This window comes from Pan paniscus, chromosome 4 (genome assembly GCF_029289425.2).
Source record: "Pan paniscus chromosome 4, NHGRI_mPanPan1-v2.0_pri, whole genome shotgun sequence".
Classification (NCBI taxonomy): domain Eukaryota; kingdom Metazoa; phylum Chordata; class Mammalia; order Primates; family Hominidae; genus Pan; species Pan paniscus.
In genome coordinates, this window is record NC_073253.2 from 17,706,137 (window position 1) to 17,732,513 (window position 26,377).

Sequence of the window (26,377 nt, forward strand, 5' to 3'; positions counted from 1 at the left end):
TGATCATTATGCATTGTATGCCTGTGTCAAAATATGTCATGTACCCTATAAACATATACAGCTACTATGGACCCATAAAAATTAAAAATAAAAAATTGTTTTTAGTCCAGGTGCAATAGCTTATGCTTGTAATCCCAGCACTTTGGGAGGCTAAGGTAGGAGGATAGCTTGAGTTCAAGAGTTCAAGACCATCCTGGGCAACATAACAAGATCCCGGCCTCTACAAAAAAATAAAAAAAAATTAGCCGGGCATGGTAGTGCATGCCTATAGTTCCAGCTACTTGGGAGGCTGAGATGGGAAGATTGCTTGACCAGGGAGTTTGAGGCTGCAGTGAGCTATAATTGCAGCACTGCAGTCATCCTGGAGGACAGAATGAGACCCTGTCTAAAAAAAATTTTTTTTTTGAAATCTGTTGGTTAGAATGCTTCCTTCAGTGTTTCTATCAGGTCCCTCCTTAGTATCCTATACATATAATATAGAATTACATATAAAATACAAAAACTGGAAAACTTAAAAGAGATGGATAAATTCCTAAACACATACACTCTCTCAAGACTGAGCCAGAAAGAAATTCATTCCCTGAACAGACCAATAATGGGCTCTGAAATTGAATCAGTAATAAATAACCTACTAACCAAAAAAAAAAAAAGAAAAAAAGACCAGGACCAGACAGATTCACAGCTGAATTCTACCAAATGTACAAAGAAGAGCTGGTACCGTTCCTACAGAAACCATTCTAAAAAATCGAGGAGGAGGGATTCCTCCCCAACTCATTCTATGAGGCCAGCATGATGTTCATACCAAAAACTGGAAGAGACACAACAAAAAAAGAAAACTTCAGGCCAATATCCTTAATGAACACGGATGCAAAAATCCTCAATAAAATATTGGCAAATCAAATCCAGCAGCACATCAAAAAGCTTATCCACCACTGTCAAGTAGGCTTCATCTCCAGGATGCAAGTCTGGTTCAACATATGCAAATTAATACATGTGATTCATCACATAAACAGAACTAAAGACAAAAACCACATGATTATGTCAATAGATGTAGAAAAGCCTTTTGATAAAATTCAACACTCCTTCATGTTAAAAACTCTCAGTAAACTAGATAGTGAAAGAACATACCTCAAAATAATGAGTTATCTGTGACAGACCAACAGCCAACATTATACTGAATGGGCAAAAGCTGGAAGCATTCCCCTGGAAAACCAGCACAAGACTAGGATGCCCTCTCTCACCACTCCTATTCAACGTAACATTGGAAGTCCTAGTCAGAGCAATCAGGAAAGCGAAAGAAATAAAGGGCATCCAAAAAGGAAGAGAGGATGTCAAAATATCTCTGTTTGTAGATGACATGATTCTATATCTAGAAAACCTCATAGTCCTGGCCCAAAAGCTCCTCCAGCTGATAAATAAGTTCAGCAAAGTCTCAGGATACAAAAATCAATGTACAAAAATCCTGAGCTTTCCTGTAAACCAACAACAGCCAAATCTCGAGCCAAATCAGAAAGACAATCCCATTCACAATTACCACAAAAAGAATAAAATACACAGGAGTATAGCTAACCAGGGAGGTGAAAGAATTGGCAAAATATTGTTCAATTACAAATTATAAAGAGAATTACAAAACACTGCTCAAAGAAATCAGAGAAGACACAAACAAATGGAAAAACATCCCATGCTCATGGATAAAAAGAATCAATATCATTAAAATGGCTATACTCTCCAAAGCAATTTACAGATTCAGTGCTATCTGTATCAAACTACCGAAGACATTCTTCACAGAACTAGAAAAAACTATTTTAAAATTTATATGGAACCAAAAAGGAGCCTGAATAGCCAAGGCAGTCATAAGAAAAAAGAACAAAGCTGGAGGCATCATGTTACCCAGCTTCAAACTATACTACAAAGGCTACAGTAAGCAAAACAGCATGGTATAAAAACAGGCATATAGACAAATGGAGCAGAATAGAGAGCCCAGAAATAAGGCTGCACATCTATGACCATCTGATCTTTGACAAAGCTGACAAAAACAAGAAATGGGGAAAAGACTCACTGTTCAATAAAAGGTGCTGAGATAACTGGCTAGCCATATGCAGAAGATTGAAGCTGGACCTTTTCCTTAGACCATATGCAAAAATCAACTCAAGATGGATTAAAGACTTAAATGTAAAACTCAAAACTATCAAAACCCTAGAAGACAACCTAGGCAATACCATCCTGGGCATAAGAACGGGCAAAGATTTCATGACAAAGACACCAAAAGCCATTGCAACTAAAAGCAAAAATTGACAAGTGAGATCTAATTAAACTTAAGAACTTCTGCACAGAAAAGGAAGCTATCAACAGAGTAAATAGCCAACCTACAGAATGGGAGAAAATACTTGCAAACTATGCATCTGACAAAGGTCTAGTATCCAGCATCTATAAGGAACTTAAACAAATTTACAGGAGAAAAACTAACAACCCCATGAGAAAGTGGGCAAAGGACATGAACATACACTTCTCAAAAGAAGACCTACATGCAGCCAACAAGAATATGAATAAAAGTTCAATATCACTGATCATCAAAGAAATGCAAATCAAAACCACAATGAGGTACCATCCCACACCAGTCAGAATGGCTATTATGAAAAAGTCAAAAAATAACAGATGCCGGCAAGGTTGTGGAGAAAAAGGAACATGTGTACACTGTTGGTGCGAGTGTAAATTAGTTTAACCATTGTGGAAAGCAGTATGGTGATTCCTCAAAGAGCTGAAAGCAGAACTACCATTTGACCCAGCAATCCTATTACTGCTTATATACCCAGAGAAATAAAAATAATTCTACCATAAAGATACATGCACACAAATGTTCATTGCAGCACTATTCACAATAGCAAAGACAGGAAATAACCTAAATGCCCATCAATGACAGATTAAATAAAGAAAATATGGTATATATACACCATGGAATTCTATGCAGCCATGAAAAATGAGATCATGTCTTTTGAGAGAACATGGGTGGAGCTGGAGGCCATTATCCTTAGCAAACTAAAATAAGAACAGGAAACCAACTACTGCATGTTGTCACTTATAAGTGGGAGCTAAATGATGAGAGCTTGTGAACACAAAGAAGGAAACAGTGGCCTGGCATGGTGGTTTACGCCTGTAATCCCAGCACTTTGGGAGGCCAAGACGGGTGAATCACCTGAGGTCAGGGGTTTGAGACCAGCTTGGCCAACATAGTGTGAAACCCCATCTCTACTAAAAATACAACAATTAGCCAGGCTGGTGGTGCATGCCTGTAATCCCAGCTATTCAGGAGACTGAGGTGCAAGAATCACTTGAACCTGGGAGGTGGTTGCAGTGAGCCAAGATCGTGTCACTGCACTCTAGCCTGGGTGACAGAGTAAAACTGTGTCTTGTAAAAAAGAGAAACCAAGAAACAAAGAAGGAAACAACAGACACTGGGGTCTACTTGCGGGTGGAGGGTGGGAGGAGGAAGAGGAGCAGAAAAGATAACTATTGGGTACTGGGCTTAGTACCCAGGTAATGAAATACTATGTACCACAAACCCCCATGACACGTTTTTACCTGTTTAACAAACCTTCACTTGTACCGCAAACTTAAGATAAAGGTTAAAAAAAAATTCACTGGTCTAAATGCTTCCTTCAGTGCACCCATGAGGTCCCTCCATAGTATAAAATACACACGCATTGGCCGGACGCAGTGGGTCACGCCTGTAATCCCAGCACTTTGGGAGGCCAAGGCAGGCAGATTGCCTGAGCTCAGGAGTTCCCGACCAGCCTGGGCACACAAACTCTGTCTCTACTAAAATGCAAAAAATTAGCCAGGCATGGCAGCATGTGCCTGTAGTCCCAGCTACTCAGGAGGTTGAGGCAGGAGAATTGCTTGAACCTGGGAGGTGGAGGTTGCAGTGAGTCGAGATCGCGCCCTTGCACTCCAGACTGGGTGACAGAGCAAGACCCTGTCTCAAAAAAAAAGCTACATGTATTACATACACAATCACATATTGTATGACAGAGTGAGATTCTGTCTCAAAAAAAAAAAAGCCACATATATTAACATACACAATCATATATTGTATGACAGAGCGGGACTCTGTCTCAAAAAAAGCCACATGTATTACATACACAATCATATATTGTATAAGATAATTTATATATAATTTTATAAAATATTAAATATATTACAGAAAATATTATTGTATGCTAATATATATGAAATAGTAGTATATACATGTAATATATAATATTTGGCAGTATTTAAATGCTATGGGATAAAGACAATAAGGAGAAAATGGCTAAAAGATAGATATACATGTATATGTACATAAATTTCAATATGTTAGCATACACATATTAATATGTTTGATGTTATTACTGTGTACTAGTATCTATATTTAGCTTGTTAATAAATATGCTTGCTCAAGACTAGATTAGAGCCTTTGTTAATTATGTTGCTAAGGCGCTCTTGCTTTCCTCTGATACCCATCACCAGGCCGAGCTTCAGTTTATTTCCCATCACTGTCTCTAATTATTTGGGAGATGTACTGTGGCTCGTTGCCTCTCATTCTGCTTTGAGAGGTTCTGTCTTCACCAGCTGCCAGGGTTTTCTGTCCCTGGGTCTCTGCCACACTGAGGTATAGGGGAAGCTTGTTCCACTCCCCACTTTTTTTTTTTTTTTTTGCTGGAAGAATCATCTCTGAAGGTTTTTCCCTGACAATACACTCTCCTTGAACTGAATATGTCTAAACACAGTTGGTTTCACGGACATTTGATCTGTGCAGTTGCACAGGGTCCATTATCAGAAGAGCCTGGTACTTACTTGACTTAATTCTCTGCTGTTTTGATATTCTGAATAATTGTTGAACAAGAAGCCCTACATTTTTATTTTTCACAGGTTTCTGCCAATTATAGAGGCAGTCCTATTTCAAAATGCCATTAAGCATCCTTCTGAGCTGCAGAAAGTCATAGGACCAGTCTTCAGCCGTGCCCATTACAGTAGCAGTGACAGCACACCACTTTGCTCATGATACGGATCAGTAAGTGTTTAAGTGAACTCCGCTCTATCTGCAGATGTTAAGCACTCACTCCACACCCCCTCCCACACTGAGGCCCATGCAATGAAGAGTAAGGGACTTTCTCATAGCCTTATGTGATGAATATTGAAAACTCTAAGACTGAATCTTTACTTCATGCAAATAAGTTCTTGAAGGAATCCTCTTAAAGTCTGTCATCATGTTATTAGAGACACAAAGTCTCTTCAACTCTAAGATAGCAGCCAGTAGCATGTTGCATAGCTGAGTAGCTTTAACAGAAGGAAGGAAACGTAGCACTGCATTAGTTTCCCAGGGCTGCCGTAACACATCAGCACACACTGGGTAGCTTAAAACAACAGAAATTACTTTCCTCACAATTCTGGAGACCAGAAGTCTGAAATTAAGGTAGCAGCAGAGCCTTACTCCCCAGAGGCTGTAGGGATGAATGTGATCCTTTCCTTTTCCAGCTTCTGGTGGCTGCAGCTGTCCCTTGGCCTGTGGCTGTGTCTCTCCTTGATCCATCTTCATGTCACCTACTCCTCTTATGTGTATCTCTCCTCTGTGTGTCTGTCCCCAAACTCAGACCCTTTCCTAAAACGATACAGGTGGTTGCATTGAGAGCCCAGAACATGTGACTGCACTGAGAGCCCAGACAGATGATACTGGTTGCGCATCTTTTTGGGTGCCACCATTCAGCCCACTACAAGCACCTATGTTGATAGGAGTGTTTAAGATATTCAAGCAGGAGGCCAGGTGCGGTGGCTCACACCTGCAATCCCAGCACTTTGGGAGGCCAAGGCAGGCAGATCACCTGAGTTCGGGAGTTTGAGACCAGCCTGACCAACATGGAGAAACCATGTTTCTCTAGTAAAAATACAAAAATTAGCTGGGCGTGGTGGTGCGCGCATGTAATCCCAGCTACTCAGGAGGCTGAGGCAGGAGAATTGCTTGAACTTGAGAGGCGGAGGTTGTGATGAGCTGAGATCGCACCATCACACTCCAGCCTGGGTGACAGAGTGAGACTCTGTCTCAAAAAAAAAAAAAAAAAAAAAAAAAAAAATCCCAGCAGGCAACATGACAACATTTGGGAAGGTGTTCAGTGCACATGCAAGGCACCTTCATTTTTAAACTAGGTGTTCCTCAAAGCACAAAACCCAAAGCTGTCACCTTCTCAAAGCTGATTCAGAGATCCATGTTTTCCATGTTGTCAGGAGTGGAAGGCTTTTGTGGTATACTCCTTTCTCTGTGATTTTTATAGTGAACCTTAAAGATGTCTGCCCTAAATGTTCTACATTATTCTAGCTTGTTCACTGGTTCAAAGGCTGTAGTATAAATTTTGCACAAATGATTCATCTCAATTCTCTTGACCCTTGGAAAGGGCTCAATACACAGTCAGCTCTGGTTAAATTTCATATTTAATAGATGAGTCTATATGCTGTCATTTTCATCAATACTTTTGTGTAAAAAACTAGGAAACATGAAAAAGTCACTTAGTTTCTCTAGTCCCATTGAAGGGTGATAGGATTAGGTTAATTTTTGGTTCAATTCCTTTGAATTGAGAATTCTGTATTTTGTAAAGTAGCATGTAAGCACTATGAGGGTAGAAATTAAAAAGAAACTTTTTATTATGGAAAATTTAAACATATGCTAGATAATGTGTCCCTATGCACTCATTACCCAGATTCAACATTTAATAATTCAATTCAAAGTTAACATCATCTAACCCCTCTTGTCATATTATTAAACATATAATAAGCAATTTGTTGACAATTTAATCTCCAGTTTAAAAACATATACTGTGCAAAGAATTCTGCTTTTATCAAGATCTCCACAACCAAAGGCTGTGATGCAACTTTTAGATGCATAAATGCTACAGAGTTTTGGGGAAATAAAACAACTTCAAAGTTGGCGCCAGACCTATGGTGTGAGGAATACATTTTTTATTCCTCTTTCCATTGTGTTTCTTTAATTTTTGAAATTCTATGAGTTGAAAATGAAGGGAGAAAATGGGAGGTGTATTCATTAGCATAGAGATGGTTGTAAGAGGCAAGAATGGATGAGGTTGTCAGGAGAACCAGGAAAAGGGGAAAAGTAAGAGGCTGAGAGAGCGACCCTGATAATTGATGACCATTCAGCCAACTAGAAAAAGATGAGTTCAGTAGGAGACTTAGAAGTATGTCGGCCTAGCGTCGTGCTCACTCCTGTAATCCCAGCACTTTGGGAGGCCGAGGCGGGCAGATCACAAGTTCAGGAGTTCGAGACCAACATGATGAAACCTCATCTCTACTAAAGATACAAAAAATTAGCTGGGCATCGTGGCATGCGCCTGTAATCCCAGCTACTCAGGAGGCTGAGGCAGGAGAATCACTTGAACCCAGGAGGTGAAGGTTGCAGTGAGCCGAGATGGTGCCATTGCACTCCAGCCTGGGCGACAGGGTAAGACTCTGTCTCAAAAAAAAAAAAAAAAGAAGTATGCCAACACAGGGAAATCAACCTAGAATAGCTTGGGGACCTGATCCAGAAGCCACAGGAAAAGGATTTTTTTTTTAAAGGAAGTGAGTGGTGAACATTGTCAAATCCTGCATTTGACATATGAGAGGAGTGTCAGTGGTGTGATGAAGGCAGAAGCCAGACTTGAGAAGTCAACAGAAGTTGACCAAGAGGAGACAGGCCGGACTGACAACTCTCAGAAGGAGCCCAGTTCTTAGGTGGGAGGAGAATAGCCAATAGCTAGTGGGTAGATGAGGAGAGTGAAGTTAATTATTTTCAAGGCAGGAGACATTTGACAGTATTTATCTGCTTCTGGGATAAAGGTAGTAGAGAGGAAAGACAGAAATAAATAAATAAGGGATATTTTCAGAGAGGCTACTGTGGGACTTAGACCACAGGTAGAGAATAATTTATAGGTGGGGGAGGAATCATCATTGTGATGAAAGAGAAGGGAGAAATCTGAAAAATCTGATCTGGATACAGATGTAGACACGTTTGAGGGTAGGAACCGATGTGTTTCCATCTGATATATATGTGCTTTATATATATATATACACACACACACACACATATATAGGTGTGTATATATCTAATAGGCATATAGATATACATACCTAATATAAAAATTATATATAAGTATAATATATAATAGATACAAGTACTATATATTATACATATATATAATTTTTTGAGGGAGGTGACAATGTGGTCTGCTGAGAAGCTGGAGACTATTGCTATAATCTCAGTGAACACCAAATACTTATGGAATAAATGCTAATAAGCAATGTTAAAAAAAGATGTATTCTTAACAATTTGTTGGTAATTACCTTTTTCTCCCTTTTTTTTCTTTTTAGCTTGTATTTTCCCCCCTTTTTAATAACACTCAGTGATGGTACCTAAACAGAAATTATAAAATAAAATAATCATTTATTTTTATGGAGAAAAAATAAAATAATTATTTATTTTTATGGAGAAAAAATAAAATAAAATCAACCAACTAACTGAAGTGTTAAATCTAAATTGGTCTTACTATATTCCAGAGAGTTTTAGTGGTAATACAATCCTTACACAACACACACATGCTCATACGCACACACATACACCCCAGAAATCAAATCATCCAATGTAAATGCACCCTACAGTCAACCTGAAAGCCTTTAGGAATAAATACGTGTTTCTTACCACGCTCTGTGATTGCTACCCCCTTGGATCTTCATGCCCAATGCTAAAAACAAGTGAAGCATATACATCTCTAAGACCCAGAGTTTGTCAGCTGATTCTCATTATTCAAGGATGGGAGGAGAGCTGTTAGAGGAACAAGGCAGGGGAAAGCTGGCACAGCATTGTTAGAGATCTCAGTACAGTGGTTCAGAGGAGGCAGCTTGCTTCGATAGGGAAAGGTTAGGGGACGGAGGGGCATAGTTGGGTTTGAATTTTCTTTTTCCACTCCTAAGGAAATGCCAGTTCCTATAGAGCACACCGCTCTTTCTTTTCTGTTCCCTTGCCCCTTATTTTCTTCTTCTTTTATTTTCTTCTGTCTTGATCTTTCCATACCCCGAAATTAAAGGATGGGGGTGCCCACTAGAGAGCAGAGTCGATTCAGATCTGGTAGAATGAAGAGTTGGAATGAATCTTCCCAGTCCATGTATCTTCTATGTTCTACCATGAAGGGAACTCATCTTTCTTTCCCGGCTCCCTTTTATATTGTTCAGCTAAAAAAGGAAGCATCAAAATAATTTGTAAGCACTGTGTTGGTTTTTGTAAACTTCAGATTCGTTTTAGAGTCATCAGAGAGCTAACTTCTGCTTATACGTATTTGATACCCAACAAGAAATTTTGCGACAATAAAATGAAACACTTATGGTCTCTGAATATCATAAACAGTTTCAGTTATGTGTTTAAATTCAGTATCTGTGTAATAATTAAAGAAATTACAACAGGATAAACCAAGTAGGAAATAAGTGCCTGGAACTATGCTTGGTAGATTTAGGGCATCTAAGGCATTGACTGGTTTTCTGAAAGACCATGACAGTTAAGAAATTCCCCTGCCAGGGATAAAATTAAAAAAAAAAAACTTTAAAATATCAGATCTTTCATGTCTAGGCAGGAAGAGTTTAAATTTTGTACATATTCACACCATTTCCTCCATGATACATAGCATGTAGAAAAATGTTCAATAGATATTTGTTGAAAATATTTTTTGAGTATGTATTCAAAAAAAAGGATACATCTAAAAAGAGCCTGTCAAGGATCTGAAAAACAGCCACCTAATTGGTATGTTTCTTTCTTATTTTTAATTTGAAAACCAGAGCCACATCATTATTTTGGGGGAGTAACAGTTTTACAACTTTCCTCTGCCAGCACCTTTATAGATGTATCCAGAAAGGCTCTGATTGTCATGAATGCTTTTGCAAACATTCTGCAAAATAATAACGGCAGTTCTGACATAAATTTTTTTTTAAATTTAATTGGGCATAGAACAGAAATGGAAGAAATGCTTTAAAAACATTACAAGGGATTTCAGAGCAAGAATAATGCTCTGAAATAAGCATAATGGGATGAAGAATGATGACACTGTTTAGTGGAAAAAATTTTAAGTGCTTTTATCCTTTTAAAAAGCAATTCAAAAATTATCCTGACACTGATGCTTAGAAAGTGTCTGTAATTTTTCTCTGAAGCACTATAAAATATGAGCTGGTTCTCCCCCATCTGTGATAGTTTACATGGAAGGTTATCTAATCTGTGCAGAAGATCATGTCTTTTTTTTTTTTTTTTTTTGAGGCTGAGTCTTGCTCTGTCACGCAGGCTGGAGTGCATGGGTGCAATCTCTGCTCACTGCAACCTTTACCTCCTAGGCTCAAGCTATCTTCCCACCTCAGCCTCCCAAGTAGCTGAGACTACAGGCACAGGCTTCCACGCGCAGATAATTTTAGTATTTTTTTTATTAGCCTGATGCAAAAGCAATTGAGGTTTTTGCAATAAATACAGGTTTTCACTATCTTGCCTAGGTTGGTCTCCAGATCCTGGGCTCAAGTGATCTGCCTGCCTTGGCCTCCCAAAGTGCTGGGATTATAGGAGTGAGCCAGTAAAATATTTTGGAATAATGCAGCATGTATCTTGTTATTTATAAACGTTATTTATGTGCTATATTTTGTATATTAAATATTAGAAATTTAATTCTTGCTTTTTAGATAAAAATAAGTATAAATGGACATTAATTTTTTTCTTTATGCCTCAACTATCTTGCATATTTCTTGGGGTATATAGCCTTTTCATCCCCACTTCATTTTAGAAATCATAAATGTAGGCCTTTCTCTAGCCTGTAGGTAAAGAACCACATAGTCTTTAAGAGACAAATGGGGGATATAAAAAGCTTAGATACATTCAGTCTCTCCTTAGAGTATAATGAGAGATAACTGTATACAGTAGTTGATTTTTATTAATAGATTATGTATCTCTGTTTTATTTCAGGGGTTAATTTTCAAGTTTTGGATGGTTCTCCCTCTTTGAGTTACCATTTGTTTCTGCTTATAACCTACTGATCATGCCTTTAGTACTAAGTAAATATTGAAAAGGGAAGGACTTAGGTGGCTTGCGAAGACTCTGATGTAAATATGTGTTGCTGAGACGGGGAAGTGAAGGTGTTGGATTATGCATGACTTTCACATGTGTTCTTATACCACATTCATGCCCCCTCAGGTGAGTTAAGTAAAACTGGTTACTTAGTATCAAGGTATAATAAGGTCTCAGAACTTCGAGTCACTCTTTTCATTGACTGTCATAGATTCCATTTTAAGCTCCGTTTATTGAAGACTATCACTATGTTATTCTCATTGTTAATTTTATTCCTGAAGCAACAGTAATCCAAGTGATTAGATTATCCTTAATGTTACAGCACGGAAAAATTTTCAACAATGTTAATATTAAATGAACTTGCATTAAATATCATTGTCACATGAGTTCCAGGTCTTGCTATCATGTTCTGCATTCAATTAAATACCAGAAGGCAAGTCAAAGAAGCCCATATCAAACATGGACCAATTTTTACATTGAAGTATTAAAATCTATTTTCTTTAATACTTAGTATGATGTTAATTAGAGGCCAATATAATAAAATGTAAATTTATTTTTATTTTCTCAAAAAATAAAGAAAACCCATCAAAGGAATGCTTCAACTACTTGATTCAAGTACAGACTAATATCTTCATATGCAGTGAAGTGCTGCCAAGTTCTCAGATTCTTTTAGGACCTTTGATTTTGTACCAGCAAAATCAGAATTAGGAAAGAAATGTTGAGAAGGCAAATTGCTTAGAACTCGAGTAATTCTAAGTTTAACATTTATATTAATTTGTTGAACTGAGAAGTTGAGTAATTCTCAGTTTAGTAATTAATGGCATAAATAAAGTATGGGGGGCATTGGTCTTTAATCTTTAAAAGTTTTAAAATCTTTATAGTCCTCATATATTTTGATGTAGACATCTAAGTTTTCATTACGAGTTTAAACAGTTGCAAAAGATGTTTGACATATTGCAAATTCTGTTATTTAAAGATAAAATAACTAGATCATTATTTTAAATATGTTCAGCATAATGGCAATAATATAGTAATTTCATATCTGCTACCAAATATTTTAAAATATATGAAAGCTCTTTAAAAGTCAGGTATTTTAGTGTCTACTTTATCTTCTGAACTAATTTTATGCTTTTTGCCCAACTTAATTTTCTCCAAATGTGATACATATTTTTGTGCTTGAAATAGTTTTATCCCTTACATGCTTCTCTGCAACCTGTGTATACATATATGTATATAATATAAAAATTGAAATAAATATTTCCATATTCCCCTTACCAGCCCAGTTTATCCTCAGAGTACCTGATAAACGACTTGTTGCTGAATCGGTGGGGGATTTTTGCTCAGACATTTAAGTTGTCCAACACGCAACTTCATAAAATGTCAAATTTTCAGAGAAAATATGTTCTTTATTATTGTGAAATGCAAACATTCAGAATATCTGAGGCAGATAGAATTCTGAAATGTCCCATGCATTTCCTGCCCCTCAGTGGCACGCCCCGCATCTGCCCCTCCACTGAGTGTGGATGAAACCATGAAATTAATGTGCCTATAAATCCCTGATTAGGTTAGGAATACCCTGAAACAACGGACATTAAGTACTGGGTATAATTCAATCATCTGAGTTATCATAATGAGAGATAAGTGTATACAGTAGTTGATTTTTATTAAAATATTATGTATCTCTGTTTTATTTCAGGGGTTAATTTTCAAGTTTTGGGTGATTTCCCCTCTTTGAGTTGCCATTTGTTTCTGGTTATAACCCCTGAAATAACCGTGCTCTCCAGCTAGAGGGAGATTTGCCCCCCTTCCCCCATGCGGGAGATTCTCCTGTGGCGGCTCTGCAGATCCAGGGAGCCCCATGACCAGACCTGGGAGAAACTTTGGAAGCTGAGAGCATCCTCACAGCAGCAGGCAGAACAGACAAGTGGGCCTGGGTCTCACAACCCTAAGGCATTGAATTCCACCATGGAATCAGATCACAGCCAGACCTTTCCCAGGTCAAGGCAACGTCCACGCAGCCAGGCCCACCATAGAGGTCCGTTGTTCGACCTTGAGCAGGAGGCAGTCACTTGGCCTAGTGGGATTTCTGACCTGTGAGCTGGGGTTTGATTTAAATATCCGAAATTGGTGAGAACTTATTATGCATTGATCTAAAACTAATATACTCTCCATCCACAAGTTTCTTCACATTGTGGAAGTGAGAAAAACCAGTGTGTGTGTTTGTGTGTGGGAGTGGGAGGCAGGGAGCTGTGTCCAGTTGTGGCTAAACTATGGCTCAGCAGGAACACAGCAGCCAAAATCTTTGAAAGGTTCTCATTGCAGATCCATAATCAAACCACCCCAGCCAGAACAACTTCTGCCTCTACAGCGCTGTCATGGAGCAGACCTGAATCTCACCCATGGAGACAGGCAGGCAAGCAGGTGTGTCTGCTGAGATGTTCGCCATGCCCCGAGGTCTGAAAGGCAGCAACAAGGATGGGATCCCTGAGGACCTAGATGGGAACTTGGAAGAACCAAGGGATCAGGAAGGTGAGCTCAGGAGTGAGGATGTCATGGACCTCCCAGAAGGTGACAAAGAAACCTCAGCCTCAGCTCCTCCTGCAGCCAAAAGGCTGAAAACAGATACCAAAGGAAAGAAGGAGAGGAAGCCCACTGTGGATGCAGAGGAGGCTCAGAGGATGACAACCCTGCTGTCTGCCATGTCTGAGGAGCAGCTGGCCCGCTACGAAGTGTGTCGCCAGTCAGCTTTCCCAAAAGCACGCATTGCAGCTCTGATGCAGTCTATCACTGGCAGTTCGGTGTCTGAGAACGCGACCATTGCCATGGCTGGAATAGCCAAGGTCTTGGTTGGAGAGGTGGTGGAAGAGGCCCTGGACGTGTGTGAGATGTGGGGAGAAACGCCCCCGCTGCAGCCCAAGCATTTAAGGGAGGCTGTTCGCAGGTTAAAGCCCAAGGGCCTCTTCCCCAACAGCAACTACAAAAAAATCATGTTCTAGGCCCAAGGCCAGAGAGAAAGGTCTGTTTGTGCAGGAATAAGTATTGCATCCAGTCTGCTATGATAGGACTATGTTTGCTGGAGCTTCTGCATCTGTCTACCCTGGATTTAGCCACAATCTTTCTCAAACTGTGACATTGTTTCATAATCACCTTGACTAAATATTTGGGTCACCTAGAACATATTGAGTCATTTTTATGTGTCTTCCTAGTTGGAAGAAGAAAGATGCATGGGTCTTGATCATCCTGTAGACAGATAGCTGCTTTCAGAGAGGGAAATCCCTTCTAAGAGTCTTGTATGGTTTCATACTGAAGCCTGGAGTTGCTGTGTCTTAGCTTGTGTGCTGGGTTTCAATAAGTGAAGCCTCCGAAAACTTTTCCCTAGTGATATTCTGCCCTGAAATCTGTGCCTGAGCAGGGGCACTGGAATCGTTGTCCTTGTATGTATTTTAAATTCTGGTATGGATTTTGGTGACTCATCTTAAAAACAGTTAAACTGTTAAACTGTTTTCCAACCTGCAGAAATAAAGATAAAATCACAAAGCATTTTTTTTCTCTCATTTGACTGTTCTCATATTCCTACCTACTGTGCTTTATGTCAGCCAGTGATCCTTTACATTATTATAAAGTAACATAATACAGGAGCATCTTATAAGACTAGAGTGACAGAAACAGAATCCAAATACCACCTTTCTGCAAAGACCCATTCGTAATGATCATCTAAGCAGTTTAAAAGACACAGATAGAAAGAGTGTATTGATAGTTCAGGTTTGCTGTGGTGCTTCTATAGGTACCCAAATTTAGTTCAAAACATTGCTTTAGAGTATTTTTTTTTTTTTTTTTGAGATGGAGTCTCACTCTATCGTCCAGGCTGGAGTGCAGTGGCACGATTTTGGCTCACTGCAAGCTCTGCCTCCCAGGTTCACGCCATTCTCCTGCCTCAGCCTCCCGAGTAGCTGGGACTACAGGTGCCCACCACCATGCCTGGCTAATTTTTTGTATTTTCAGTAGAGACGGGGTTTCACCATGTTAGCCAGCATGGTCTCGATCTCCTGACCTCGTTATCTGCCTGCCTCGGCCTCCCAAAGTGCTGGGATTACAGGCGTGAGCCACTGCGCCCAGCCTAGAGTATTCTTGATTTTATTCATTCTACCAGTGATCCATTCAGAAAATCAAACCCGAGTACAGCAACAGAGGAAAAGAAGTTATTAAAATACCAGACAAAGTAGGTTCATCATGAGTTACAAAGTTATTCCACACTCCACTTGTTCATACTTTATGTTACCTTCTCTGTGGAAAAGGGTACTTTTTCATCATAGACTAAAGACCTGAGATTTATTATGGAATCACCGTGAACCTTCCCAGCACAGCTCACAGATATCCACGGTGCTACTTCAGTCTGTTTACCTTTGCCATGTGCCCCCTGAATCACAGAGTATAAGCAAAAAGATCTAAAAGCCCCCACAGTTCAGTCTCTCACATTGAGTGGAGAATAACATCTATTCTTTCTTCTTGAAGCCAAAGATACCTCCACAAAATGTTGTTTTATTTCCTCATACACTCAAGCTTTTGCTCTTAAAATAGAACTTATTGTACATAGAATCTATCTTTGGCTGAGCATTACATAAATTTCTACATTTTACCAAGCATGGGGAAATTCTGTTTCATACCTCCATATTCTGACATTGTTTAGCTTTCATTTTATTTTACCAGCTTCCATGTAAAGGCATATAACAAGTTAGACCAGTGTGTCTTAGAGAGACACAAGCAGGGCACAGGTTCTTGGAAGAACTGGTGGAGATGGGAGGGCTCTCTCAGGAATTAAAGTGCTTGAGCAACCAAAAGAAGTAAGATCCAAGAGACTCATTGTCTTCCAGTCGTTAGATTGCTCTCAGCTCATTCCTTTCCCATGGCATTGAGGAGTCTTGGGAGCTGTGTTCTGGCAGACGTGGCAGGCCTAGCAGTCTCTTAACACTAGAGTAAAGAAAACCTGGCCCAAGTAGCCTGAAGTGGGGATGAGCCACTGCAGAGAGCAGTGACAGTGGTGATTGGACACACAAGCTTAGAACGTTTTTCTGGCCCCCCATAGAACTCAATGCTTTGAGTGGGGTCTGAGTAAAGCTGAACTGCTGAAAACAGAAACAAGTTCCCATCAAGATCTCAGAGGTCAGCTCAGGAGCAGGAACACAGCGCTGTTTCTCAAAGAGAAAAAATGGATTAGCTGGGAAGGTTCAGTGTCCCTACACATTCAAAATCTTCTCAATATGTAATATCACATAGCCACAGCTCTCGAGAAAGGAATCTGTAGAAGGTGGTATCTTTCTAGGCAAAATCTTTGTTAGCTTTCATGGCTGGTTGTATTACATGTTAATGACAATAAAGTTTTTCCTGGAGCTTCATCACTATTCTTAAAGTCTATCTGATAATGTGCCTTTGGAGACTGCCTAGAAAAATGTGGTGTCTGGTAAGGTGGTGATGAAATTTCTAACAAGTAAAGTGACTGTACTTGACTATTTTCAATAATTCAATATTTTGGGATAAGCTTAACATCCTCACTGCCTGCCTTTGCCCCTACAAAAGTACTTAGCATATGCCCAAATAAAGTTTAAGCAATCTATCTCCACTATTCTCAAGCACATGATATCTAGGGTCTAGTCTCTAAAAGTACAAAGTAAAAAGTTTAAAAGTATAACTCACAAAAAGTTGTACCCAAACTAAAAAAGCTGAAATGATAAATTGATGGATTTGTGTTTTTTACGGAAGAGAGTACAATGCAGAGTGCTAACATACATATATAGCAGGGCTCTTAGAAAATGAATGCAGTCAAATCTTTTGTAATAGTTTCTTAAGTAACATGAATATTAGAGAGACGATTCATGAAATTTTAAGCTAGTGTCATGTCTAGGAATATCAAGACATAGCTAGCATTTTGTAAAAAATATTTTTTTAAACAAATCTATTAATGAGATAGATAAGGTGTTTCTTTTTTCTAATTACTTAGTTTTTCTTAGTCACATATTCAAGGGAACATACTAATGTTTGGTAAAATGGTGTTTGTCAAATTCTACTTCTCACTTTCACCTACCGTGCCATATTCAACTATTGTAAGTACTGGAAATTCAAGTATTGTTCATTTTAATATACTTTCACCAAAGTAGTATTTTTTATGAGAAAGCCATAATCTCATCAGTAAGCCCTTTCTAACAGAAAATATGAACTAGTAACTGATTATCCAACAGAAAATCCGACAGAAAATATGAACAAGTAACTGATTATGAGAAGAAAAGAAAACCCAGAAATAATCCTAAGGCAGAGCAACCTCAGGCTTCAGTGTGAAACCATCGTAGTCTCTTGGGAGATGTTTCTCTCTCAAAGAAGCTGTCTGTTCAAAAGGTGCTCAGGGACCATGCACTTTTCTCCTTCTAACTAGGAAGATGTAGAGAAATGATTCAATTCACTCAAGGAGAGAGAAATATTTAGTCAAAGTGATTATGAAAAAGGCTGCTTCCATGATTTAGGTGAGACCATGTCAGAGTTTGAGGAAGATGTTAAAATTGAGGGTAAGTCCAGGGTAGACTGAGCTATGGAAGCTTCAGCACACAGTCTTCTGTCATGGGAAGATGGAGCCGGTACTTATTCCCTCAGGAACAGGATTACTTTTCTAGTCTTGGGCTGGAATTCACATAATTTTTTGGTACTTGATAAAAATGTGGCTCTTAAACTTGAATGTGCAGGCAGGCTTTCTCAGGGGCATCTCTTTTTCAAATCTCACACATGTCCAGAGCCTCTTCTACAACCTTTGTGTCCAAGGCCTTGACCATTCCAGCCATGACATTGACCACATTCCGGAATTTAGACCACCAGGGATGGACTGCATCAGACGCCCAATGGGTGCCTCTGACTCCCTTCAACACACAGATTTACCACACTGGATTTTACCCACACTGCCTTTCATAGTGTGCATTGACTTGTAAATAGAGAGTCTATTTAAATTGTAGAAAATGAAGTTTAATGTATTTTCATAGCAAACTAGCGGAAACATCACAGGAGACAGGGAACATTGAAAACACAGAGTTGCATACATAAAACCTCCAAGTATACCTGGAATCTATTGTTTCATAAAATGCAATAAACATCTTTTAGCTCAAATTAATAAGAAATTTATTTTGTTTACAGAACCCGTATGCAGACATAGTAAAGAAAAAAAAAATAAGATTTCTTTATAATTTTATAGAGTTGAACTGAAACTCGCTCACAGAGACATTTCCACTTGACACTAGTGCCTTGGGAGCCTCAAAGTAGATGAGACGTTTACTAACAAGCACACACAAACACAACCGCCACCTGATTTCTGCCTGCGTTTCCACTGGCAATCTTATGCTTAGCTACCTTTGGACCCCCGGAGGGAAAAGAAACCAAAACAGAACAAAACTTCTCACATCAGAACTACCAGTTACGGGGGAAGAGAAAAAAGAAAACACAAGCAAACAGAAAAGAAGTCCTCTAGAGTGCAAGGTTTCCCAGGAGCGTGGGCTCTCCGGCACCCTCTCCACGGAGGCGGCGGGCCAGCTGCATGTCTTGGGGCATAATTGTGACGCGCCTGGCATGGATGGCACACAGGTTGGTGTCTTCAAAGAGCTGCACCAGGTAGGCCTCGCTGGCCTCCTGCAGGGCGCCAATGGCCGCGCTCTGGAAGCGCAGGTCCAGGCTGATGGCCTGGGCGATCTCGCGCACCAGGCGCTGGAAGGGCCGCTTGCGCAGGAGCAGCTGCGTGGACTTCTGGTACTTTCTGATTTCCCGCAGCGCCAGGGTGCCAGGCTTGTAGCGGTGAGGCTTCTTGATCCCTCCTGTAGGCGACGCCCTTTTTCTGGCGGCTTTGGTGGCCAGGGGCTTCCTGGGGGCCTGCCAGGCGGTGGCTTTGCGGGCGGTCTGCTTGGTGCGTGCCATGTTGTGGGGCCTTGTGCTCTCTCCTCTCTGAGGCTGAGCCTGGCCTGCTGCAGGCAGTACTGGCGTCAGAAAACAAGGGCAGTGGTGCTGTGGACAGGATTCAGAGAGGCTGTGAGTTGAGATCCATGCGCATGACTCTCCCACACACTTAACCCCTGCCAACCCAGCCCCACACTTACCAGCTCTCAGGTCTGTGGGTCGGAGGCCACGCTGCTTAGTCTTCCCGGAGGGTCTTGGGTTTCCTTGGTCTACACAGCAGCAGCCAGGAATCTCCCTCGCAGGCAGTCTCTTTCTGACTGGAGATCTCTGTGGTCTCAGTAAAGCCCTGCTTCTTTATAAGGAGCTCAGATGATTGCATTAGACCCACCCAGCTCCCTTCCGTTGTACTCACTGCTTCACTAGATCCTCAACCTCATAAGGGCTGTGAAAATCCAATCGAGTCCCTGGGTTCTGCACACACCCCAGAGAGGGAGGAACCTCTGCCGTGTGCATCGTGGGAGGGATGGTAGGTGTGAGTTAGAAAAAATTCTGGGTGCCAAGGAGATTCTGAAAGTTTACATTTCATGACCATCATGGAAGTCATTACAATGAAAAAGACATTTGAATAAAGTTGCATGTTACCCGACATCGGTGACTGCTGCAAAACACCAAGGGTGCGATCATGAGGTGTCTCTCAGGTTCCCTGAGGATGAGGTGAAACGGGGAGGGAAAGATGGAAAACCTAAATGATCACTCCTCTAACAGGGATGCTCCTGGGGGCATTTTTCTCCCCCAAAGTGACATTCATGGGAATCTGCGGTAGCCTTCAGGCAAAGCTGTGGCTTTTTGATCAAATTGTCCTATGTGCCTGTCACTGAGGCTCTCTGGCTCTTTTTTTTTTTTTAACCTTGGTACCAGTAACAGTATATTGTTAACTATAGTCACCACGTTGTACAATAATTCTTGAGCTTGTTCCCCCATGTAACTGACGTGTTGTGTGTTTTGACCAACATCTCCTCAAATTCCCCATCCCCAGCCACCACAGCCCCAGACGACCATCTTTCTTATTTTTTTGCGTCTATCAGATTAACTTTGTGAGATTCCAGGTATCATGGAGACCATGTAGTGTTTGTATTCTTATGCCTGGCTTATTTCACTTAGCATGATGTTCTCCAAGTGCACCCATGTGTACACAAAGGACAAGATTTCCTTCTTTAAGGCTGCATAGTATTCCCTTGTGTATGTATATCGGATTTTCCTCATCCTGTTATCTGCTTTTGGACATTTAGGTGGATTCCCTATCTTCGGTCTTGTAAATAGCGCTGCAATGAACATGGGAGTATAGATATCTCTTCAATAGACTGATTTCATTTCCTTTTCATATACACTTCCCAGTGTGGGATTGCTGGATCATATGGTAGCTGTATTTATGTAGTTTTTGGAGGAAGTTCCATAGTGTTTTCTAGAATGGCTCCCTAATTTACATTCCCAGGAATAATGCAAGGGTTCCCTTTCCTCCACATCCTCATCAACAAGTGTTGTCCTTTGATGTTTTGATCACAGCCATTCTAAAGAGTGTGAGGTGATGCCTTCTTTTAGTTTTTATATGCATTTCTCTGAAGATTGGTGACATCGAGCATATATATATATATATATATATATATATATATATATATATATATGCCTGCTGGCCACTTGTATATCTTCTCTCCTGAGATGTCTATTATTTAGGTCCTTTGCCCAGTTTTAAAATTGTGTTGTTTCTTGCTGTTGAGTCCTTTGAGTTCATGGTATATTTTGAACAGTAACTAATTAATGCCTTATTGGATATAGTGTTTGCAGGTATTTTTTTCTCATGATGATTTTGTCTCTTCGTGGTGTTAATTATTTCTTTTACTGTGCAGAATTTTTTTTTCATTTGGATGCAATCCATTTGTCTATTTTCCCTTTTGCTGCCTATGTGTTTGGGACATATTTCAAAAATTATTGGCTTAACCAATGTCAATGAGGATGTCCCCTGTTTTCTTCTAGTAGGCTCATAGTTTAAAGTTTTGACTATATTTTGGTTGATTCTTGTGTATGGCAAGAGATTAGGGCCCAGTTTCATTTTCCTGCCTGTAGATACCCAGTTTCCTATCACCACTGATGGAAGAGACTGTCCTTTTGTCATTGTGTGTTGTTGGCACGTTTGTAAAAATGTAATTGGCTGTACACATTTGGAGGGATTTCTGGGCTCTCTGCTCTGTTCCATTGGCTTTGATTTCTGTTTTGATGCCATTCTTATGCCATTTTTGTTCCTACAGCTTGATAGAATACTTTGAAGCAAGGAAGGCATGGATTTTTTTATTTTCTCTATGGTTTGCCCTATGACAGCACCACTCAGACAGATGTCAAAGAGATATAGATTTTTTTGTTTTTCAGCTTTTTACTGATTGTTAAGACAGAGTAATGACATGGAATCTTTTTTTATGGGCCATCCTGAAAACTGGAACTCCATTTTATTGTTGCTATACATTTGTTACAGTTTATCTTATATTCAAGATATATGATCAATTACTTGTTCATATAATGACAAATAGGGTTCAGTTATACAAAATATTCAATGTTCAAATCCTATAGAGAGAGCAAATTTTGTTTTTAATTTCTGTATTTCTTAATCATTTGAAAAATAAAGTAAAAATGGAATATTATCTAAAATAAAATATATTATTATTATATGCATTTCCATTTTAGAGAAGGACAAAACAGAGATCAATATGTTATTTCAGTCATAAACAAAGGTTACTTTGGGACCAGTTCTTTGGAGGTGAAGGCGTGGAAATGAATGCAGAGGTTAGACAGGGTTTCTTTGGTCTGCATTTCTCTGTCTAGATTTCCATATGGCTCCTAGAGTGTGTTACCATTCTAACATCCTCAAAGATTGCTCTCTGACATGAAGCAATTTTGGCCAGAACGTGAAAAAAATCATTGTAGAGGAAAATCTGGTATTTAATTTAATTTTTATTTTTGCAAGTTCAAAACTGTTGATTCCCCGGGCAGTTATGAAAAGTATAAATGTTTATAAGGGGAACTATTCCAATGCTTTTAGAAAGCCAGGGCCTTCAGGCAAAAGTATTATAAGGGACGACTCTGTTGTATCTCCTACAAATCATATAGGAGCAAAAACATCCTAAGTCATAGCAACTTCAGAATTCAGTGTGATTTCATCACAGTCTCTGAAAAGAGTTTCTTTTCTCTTTGTAAAAACAGCTCCCCATTCACAGGATTCTCGAGGCTAATGCACCATTCTTCTCTCAACCAGGAAGCCCCAGAACAATGCCTGAGCATGCGTGGACCTCAGAGCTCCAAATATGATGGTGATGATTGTTACTAATTTTGAGACAGGGTCTCACCCTGTTGGCCAGGTGTGAGGGCAGTGGCGCCATCTCTGCTTACTGCAACCTCCACCTCTGAAGCGCAAGCAATTCTCCTACCACACACTCCAGAATGAGTAGGTGAAACAGCAGGAACTAGTGACCACGCCCAGCTAATTTTTTTTGTTGTTGTTGTTAAAGAGAGGCAGTCTGGAACTCTAGTTCAAGTGATTTGCCAGGTCGGCCACCCAAAATGCTGGGATAACAGGAATAAGCCACTGTGCACGGTCTGAGATACAAATATGATTGAAAGGGATGATCAAACAGGCTGCTGCCTTCATCTGGGTGTAACCAATGTAAGATGTAAGAAAGACGTTAAATCACGGGTAAGTCCAGGATGGGCTGAGATACTGAAGCTCCAGCATAGAAAGTGTGCTCTCATAGAAAGACTAGAAGCAGTACTTTCTCCTCTAAAATCAGGCCTTTCTATCTGGGCTGGGATCTGGAGGAAGATGGGGTTTTTTTTTTTTTTTCTCGATGTTGGGGTAATGGGCCCTGGGCTGTCCCCTGTGAAAGGCTTGGGCTGCAGCAGGTGCGTGTCTCCCCACATCTCACACATCTCCAGTGCCTCTTCTACCAGCTCCCAGACCAAGACCTGGGTCATTCCAGCCATGGCTACGGCCATGACCACGTTCTAGGACACTGAACTGCTGGTGATGGACTGCATCGGACTTCTAAAGGCTGCCTCTCTCCCTTTTCCACCCACAAACAGACCTACACTGGTTTTTCTGCCTCCCATAATGTGAAGCGACTGTGGATAAAGAGTATTTTCACATTTTAGAAAGTAGAGATCAATGTTTATTCATAGCAAACCAGCAGGAGCAGTCTGTGAAACATGGAGCTGCATATAGAAAAAGTTAAAATGTGGATCCCATCTACTGTTTGATCAATTGCAGGAGACACTGTCTATTTGGCACCTATACGTTTACTTGGTTTTCAATAATATTAAGGAACACATTTCTCCACAATTGTTCTTGATGTGAAATGCAGAAATGTGTTCACTGAGACATTTCCACAAATGCATTAGACCCTCAATGTAGATTGAAAGTTTACAAACAAAACAAAATTGAAACACAGTCACTACCTGTGATTTCTGCTTCTGTTTTTATTCCCAATCATATGCTTAGCTACTTTTTGACCCTATGCGAGAAACGACACTAACTCTGAACAGAACTTCTAACATCATATCTATCATTAACAGAGAGAAAACACAACGCAACAAAAAAGAAACCATGAACAGAGAAAAACACAACACAACACAAAGGAACCATTTGCAATGCAAGATTTCCCAGGAATGTGGGCTCTTAAGCACCCTCTCCACGGAGGCTGTGGGCCAGCTGCATGTCTCTGGACATAATTGGGAAGCTCCTGGCATGGATGACACACAGTTTGGTATCTTACAAAAGTTCTGATGTAAATGTGTTGCTGGAAAAGAGGGGTTTCACCATGTTGTCCAGGCTGGTCTTGAACTCCTGACCTCAGGAGATCCACCCACCTCGGCCTCCCAAAATGCTGAGATTACAGGCATGAGCCACCACGCCAGACCAGTAATTTCATATCTTCTACCAACAATTTTTGAATAAACAAAAGCTCTTTAAAAGTCAGATATTTGAGTGCCTGCTTTATCTTCTGAAGTACTTTTTATGCCATTTCTCAACATAATTTTCCCTAAATGTGATTTATGTCTCTGTGCATGACATAATTTTGTGTCTCTTTGGTGCTTCCCTGTGACCTATGTATAGATATACATGTAATATATAAATTGAAGTCTGGGCACAGTGACTCATGCCTATAATCACTTCACTTTGAGAAACCAAGAGGGGCTGATCACTTGAAGTCAGCAGTTCAAGACCAGCCTGGCCAAAATTGTGAAACCTCCTCTCTACTTTAAAAAATACAAAAATTATCGCAGCTTGGTGGGGTGCACATTTAGTCCCAGCTACTCTGGAGGCTGAGGCAGGAGAGTCGCTTGAGCCCAGGAGGCAGAGGCTGCAGTGAGCTGAGATCAGGCCACTGCAATCCAGCCTGGGGGACAGAGTGAGACTCTGTCTCAAAAATAAATCAATAAAATAAGATTAAATAAAATTGAAATAGTATTTTCATATTCCCCTCACCCAGCTCATTTTATTTTCAGAGTATTTGATAAAACACTTGTTTCCCTGTGAGTTAGAGAATTTTTCTCAGACATTGAAGTTTTCTAATGTGCAACTTCATAAAATATCTCGTTTTTACTGTAAATAGTTTCTTTATTGTTGTGAAATGTGAACTTTGCGATTCTGTGAGGAAAACTGAATTCTGAAATGCCCCCTGCATTTCCCACCACTCAGAGACTCGCCCTGCATCTGCCCCCCCTTGAGTGTGGGCAGAACCATGAATTGATGAGCCTGCCCAAATCCCTGATAAGGTTAGGGATACCCTGAACCATTAGCTGTTAAGAGCTGGGTCTAATTCAATCATCTGAGCTCTTTATAAGGGACTGAACCTCCCTGAGATTACATTCCCCTGTGGGAGATCCCTCATCACTGGCTGTGCACACCCAGGGAGCCTCACAGCTCAGACCTGGGCAACACGTGTAGGAGCTGAGAACATCCTCACGGCAGCAGGCAGAACAAACAAGTGGGCATGGGACTCACAACCCTAAGGCATTGAATTCTGCCACCAACTCGAATCAGATCGAAGCCAGACCCTTCTCAGGTGAAGGCAATGACCACACAAACAGACCCATCCTGGAAGTCCCTCTTGTGACTCTGAGCAGGAGGCAGTCACTTGGCCTAGTAGAACTTCTGACCTGTGAGCTGGTGTTTGTTTTAAATATCCAAAATTGGTGAGAATTCGTTCTGCATTGATCTAAAACTAATATACGCTCCATGCACAAGTTTCTTCACATTGTGGAAGTGAGAAAATTCGGTGTGTGTGTTTGTGTGTGGGAAGGGGAGGCCGGGAGCTGTGTCCAGTTGTGGCTAAACTATGGCTCAGCAGAAACACAGCAGCTAAAATCTTTGAAAGGTTCTCATCGCAGATCCAGAATCAAACCACCGCAGCCAGAACTTCTGCCTGTACAGCTGCTGTCACGGAGCAGACTTGAATCTCACCCATGGAGACAGGCAGGCAAACAGGTGTGTCTGCTGAGATGTTCGCCATGCCCCGAGATCTGAAGGGCAGCAAGAAGGATGGAATCCCTGAGGACCTAGATGGGAACTTGGAAGAACCCAGGGATCAGGAAGGTGAGCTCAGGAGTGAGGATGTCATGGACCTCCCAGAAGGTGACAATGAGGCCTCAGCCTCAGCTCCTCCTGCAGCCAAAAGACGGAAAACACATACGAAAGGGAAGAAGGAGAGGAAGCCCACCGTGGATGCAGAAGAGGCTCAGAGGATGACAACCCTGCTGTCTGCCATGTCTGAGGAGCAGCTGTCCCGCTACGAAGTGTGTCGCCGGTCAGCTTTCCCGAGAGCACGCATTGCGGGTCTGATGCGGGCTATCACTGGCAGTTCGGTGTCTGAGAACGTGGCCATTGCCATGGCTGGAATAGCCAAGGTCTTTGTTGGAGAGGTGGTGGAAGAGGCCCTGGACGTGTGTGAGATGTGGGGAGAAATGCCCCGACTGCAGCCCAAGCATTTAAGGGAGGCCGTTCGCAGGTTAAAGCCCAAGGGCCTCTTCCCCAACAGTAACTGCAAAAAAATCATGTTCTAGGCCCAAGGCCAGACGGAGGGGTCTGTTTGTGCAGGAATAAGTACCGCGTTCATCTTCCAATGACAGGAATGCCTTTGCTGGAGCTTCTGCATCTCAGTTCCACCTGGATTTACCCACCATCTTAGTGTCTTAAAATGTGAAGTTGCCCTTACCTGGATGAAGACAGCAGATTGTTTCATAGGAGCCTTGGCTAAATCTTTGGGCATTTTAATGGGATGTGGAGGCGTTTTTCTATGTCTTTCC

At 40.7% G+C, this 26,377-nt stretch overlaps 3 protein-coding genes across 3 annotated transcripts; 2 read left to right on the top strand and 1 right to left on the bottom strand.

Annotated features, from left to right (window-relative positions):
* Positions 1–13,433: 13,433 nt before the first annotated feature.
* On the top strand, positions 13,434–15,665 carry LOC117980224 (TATA-box-binding protein-associated factor 11-like protein 12). Its single transcript, XM_034959756.3, has one exon. It carries the CDS (start codon positions 13,510–13,512, stop codon positions 14,104–14,106), a length of 597 nt encoding a protein of 198 aa, XP_034815647.2. The 5' UTR covers positions 13,434–13,509; the 3' UTR covers positions 14,107–15,665.
* A 2,254-nt stretch (positions 15,666–17,919) lies between these two features.
* On the bottom strand, positions 17,920–23,349 carry LOC129397736 (histone H3.X). Its single transcript, XM_055112180.2, has one exon. It carries the CDS (start codon positions 19,049–19,051, stop codon positions 18,608–18,610), a length of 444 nt encoding a protein of 147 aa, XP_054968155.1. The 5' UTR covers positions 19,052–23,349; the 3' UTR covers positions 17,920–18,607.
* A 2,188-nt stretch (positions 23,350–25,537) lies between these two features.
* LOC134730419 (TATA-box binding protein associated factor 11 like protein 2) lies at positions 25,538–26,134 on the top strand. Its single transcript, XM_063604377.1, has one exon. The coding sequence runs from the start codon at positions 25,538–25,540 to the stop codon at positions 26,132–26,134; it is 597 nt and encodes a 198-aa protein (XP_063460447.1).
* Positions 26,135–26,377: the final 243 nt, after the last annotated feature.

Coding starts and splice junctions, on each gene's coding strand:
- LOC117980224 (XM_034959756.3), top strand. CDS start 13,510: ATGGAGACAGGCAGGCAAGCAGGTGTGTCTGCTGAGATGTTCGCCATG.
- LOC129397736 (XM_055112180.2), bottom strand. CDS start 19,051: ATGGCACGCACCAAGCAGACCGCCCGCAAAGCCACCGCCTGGCAGGCC.
- LOC134730419 (XM_063604377.1), top strand. CDS start 25,538: ATGGAGACAGGCAGGCAAACAGGTGTGTCTGCTGAGATGTTCGCCATG.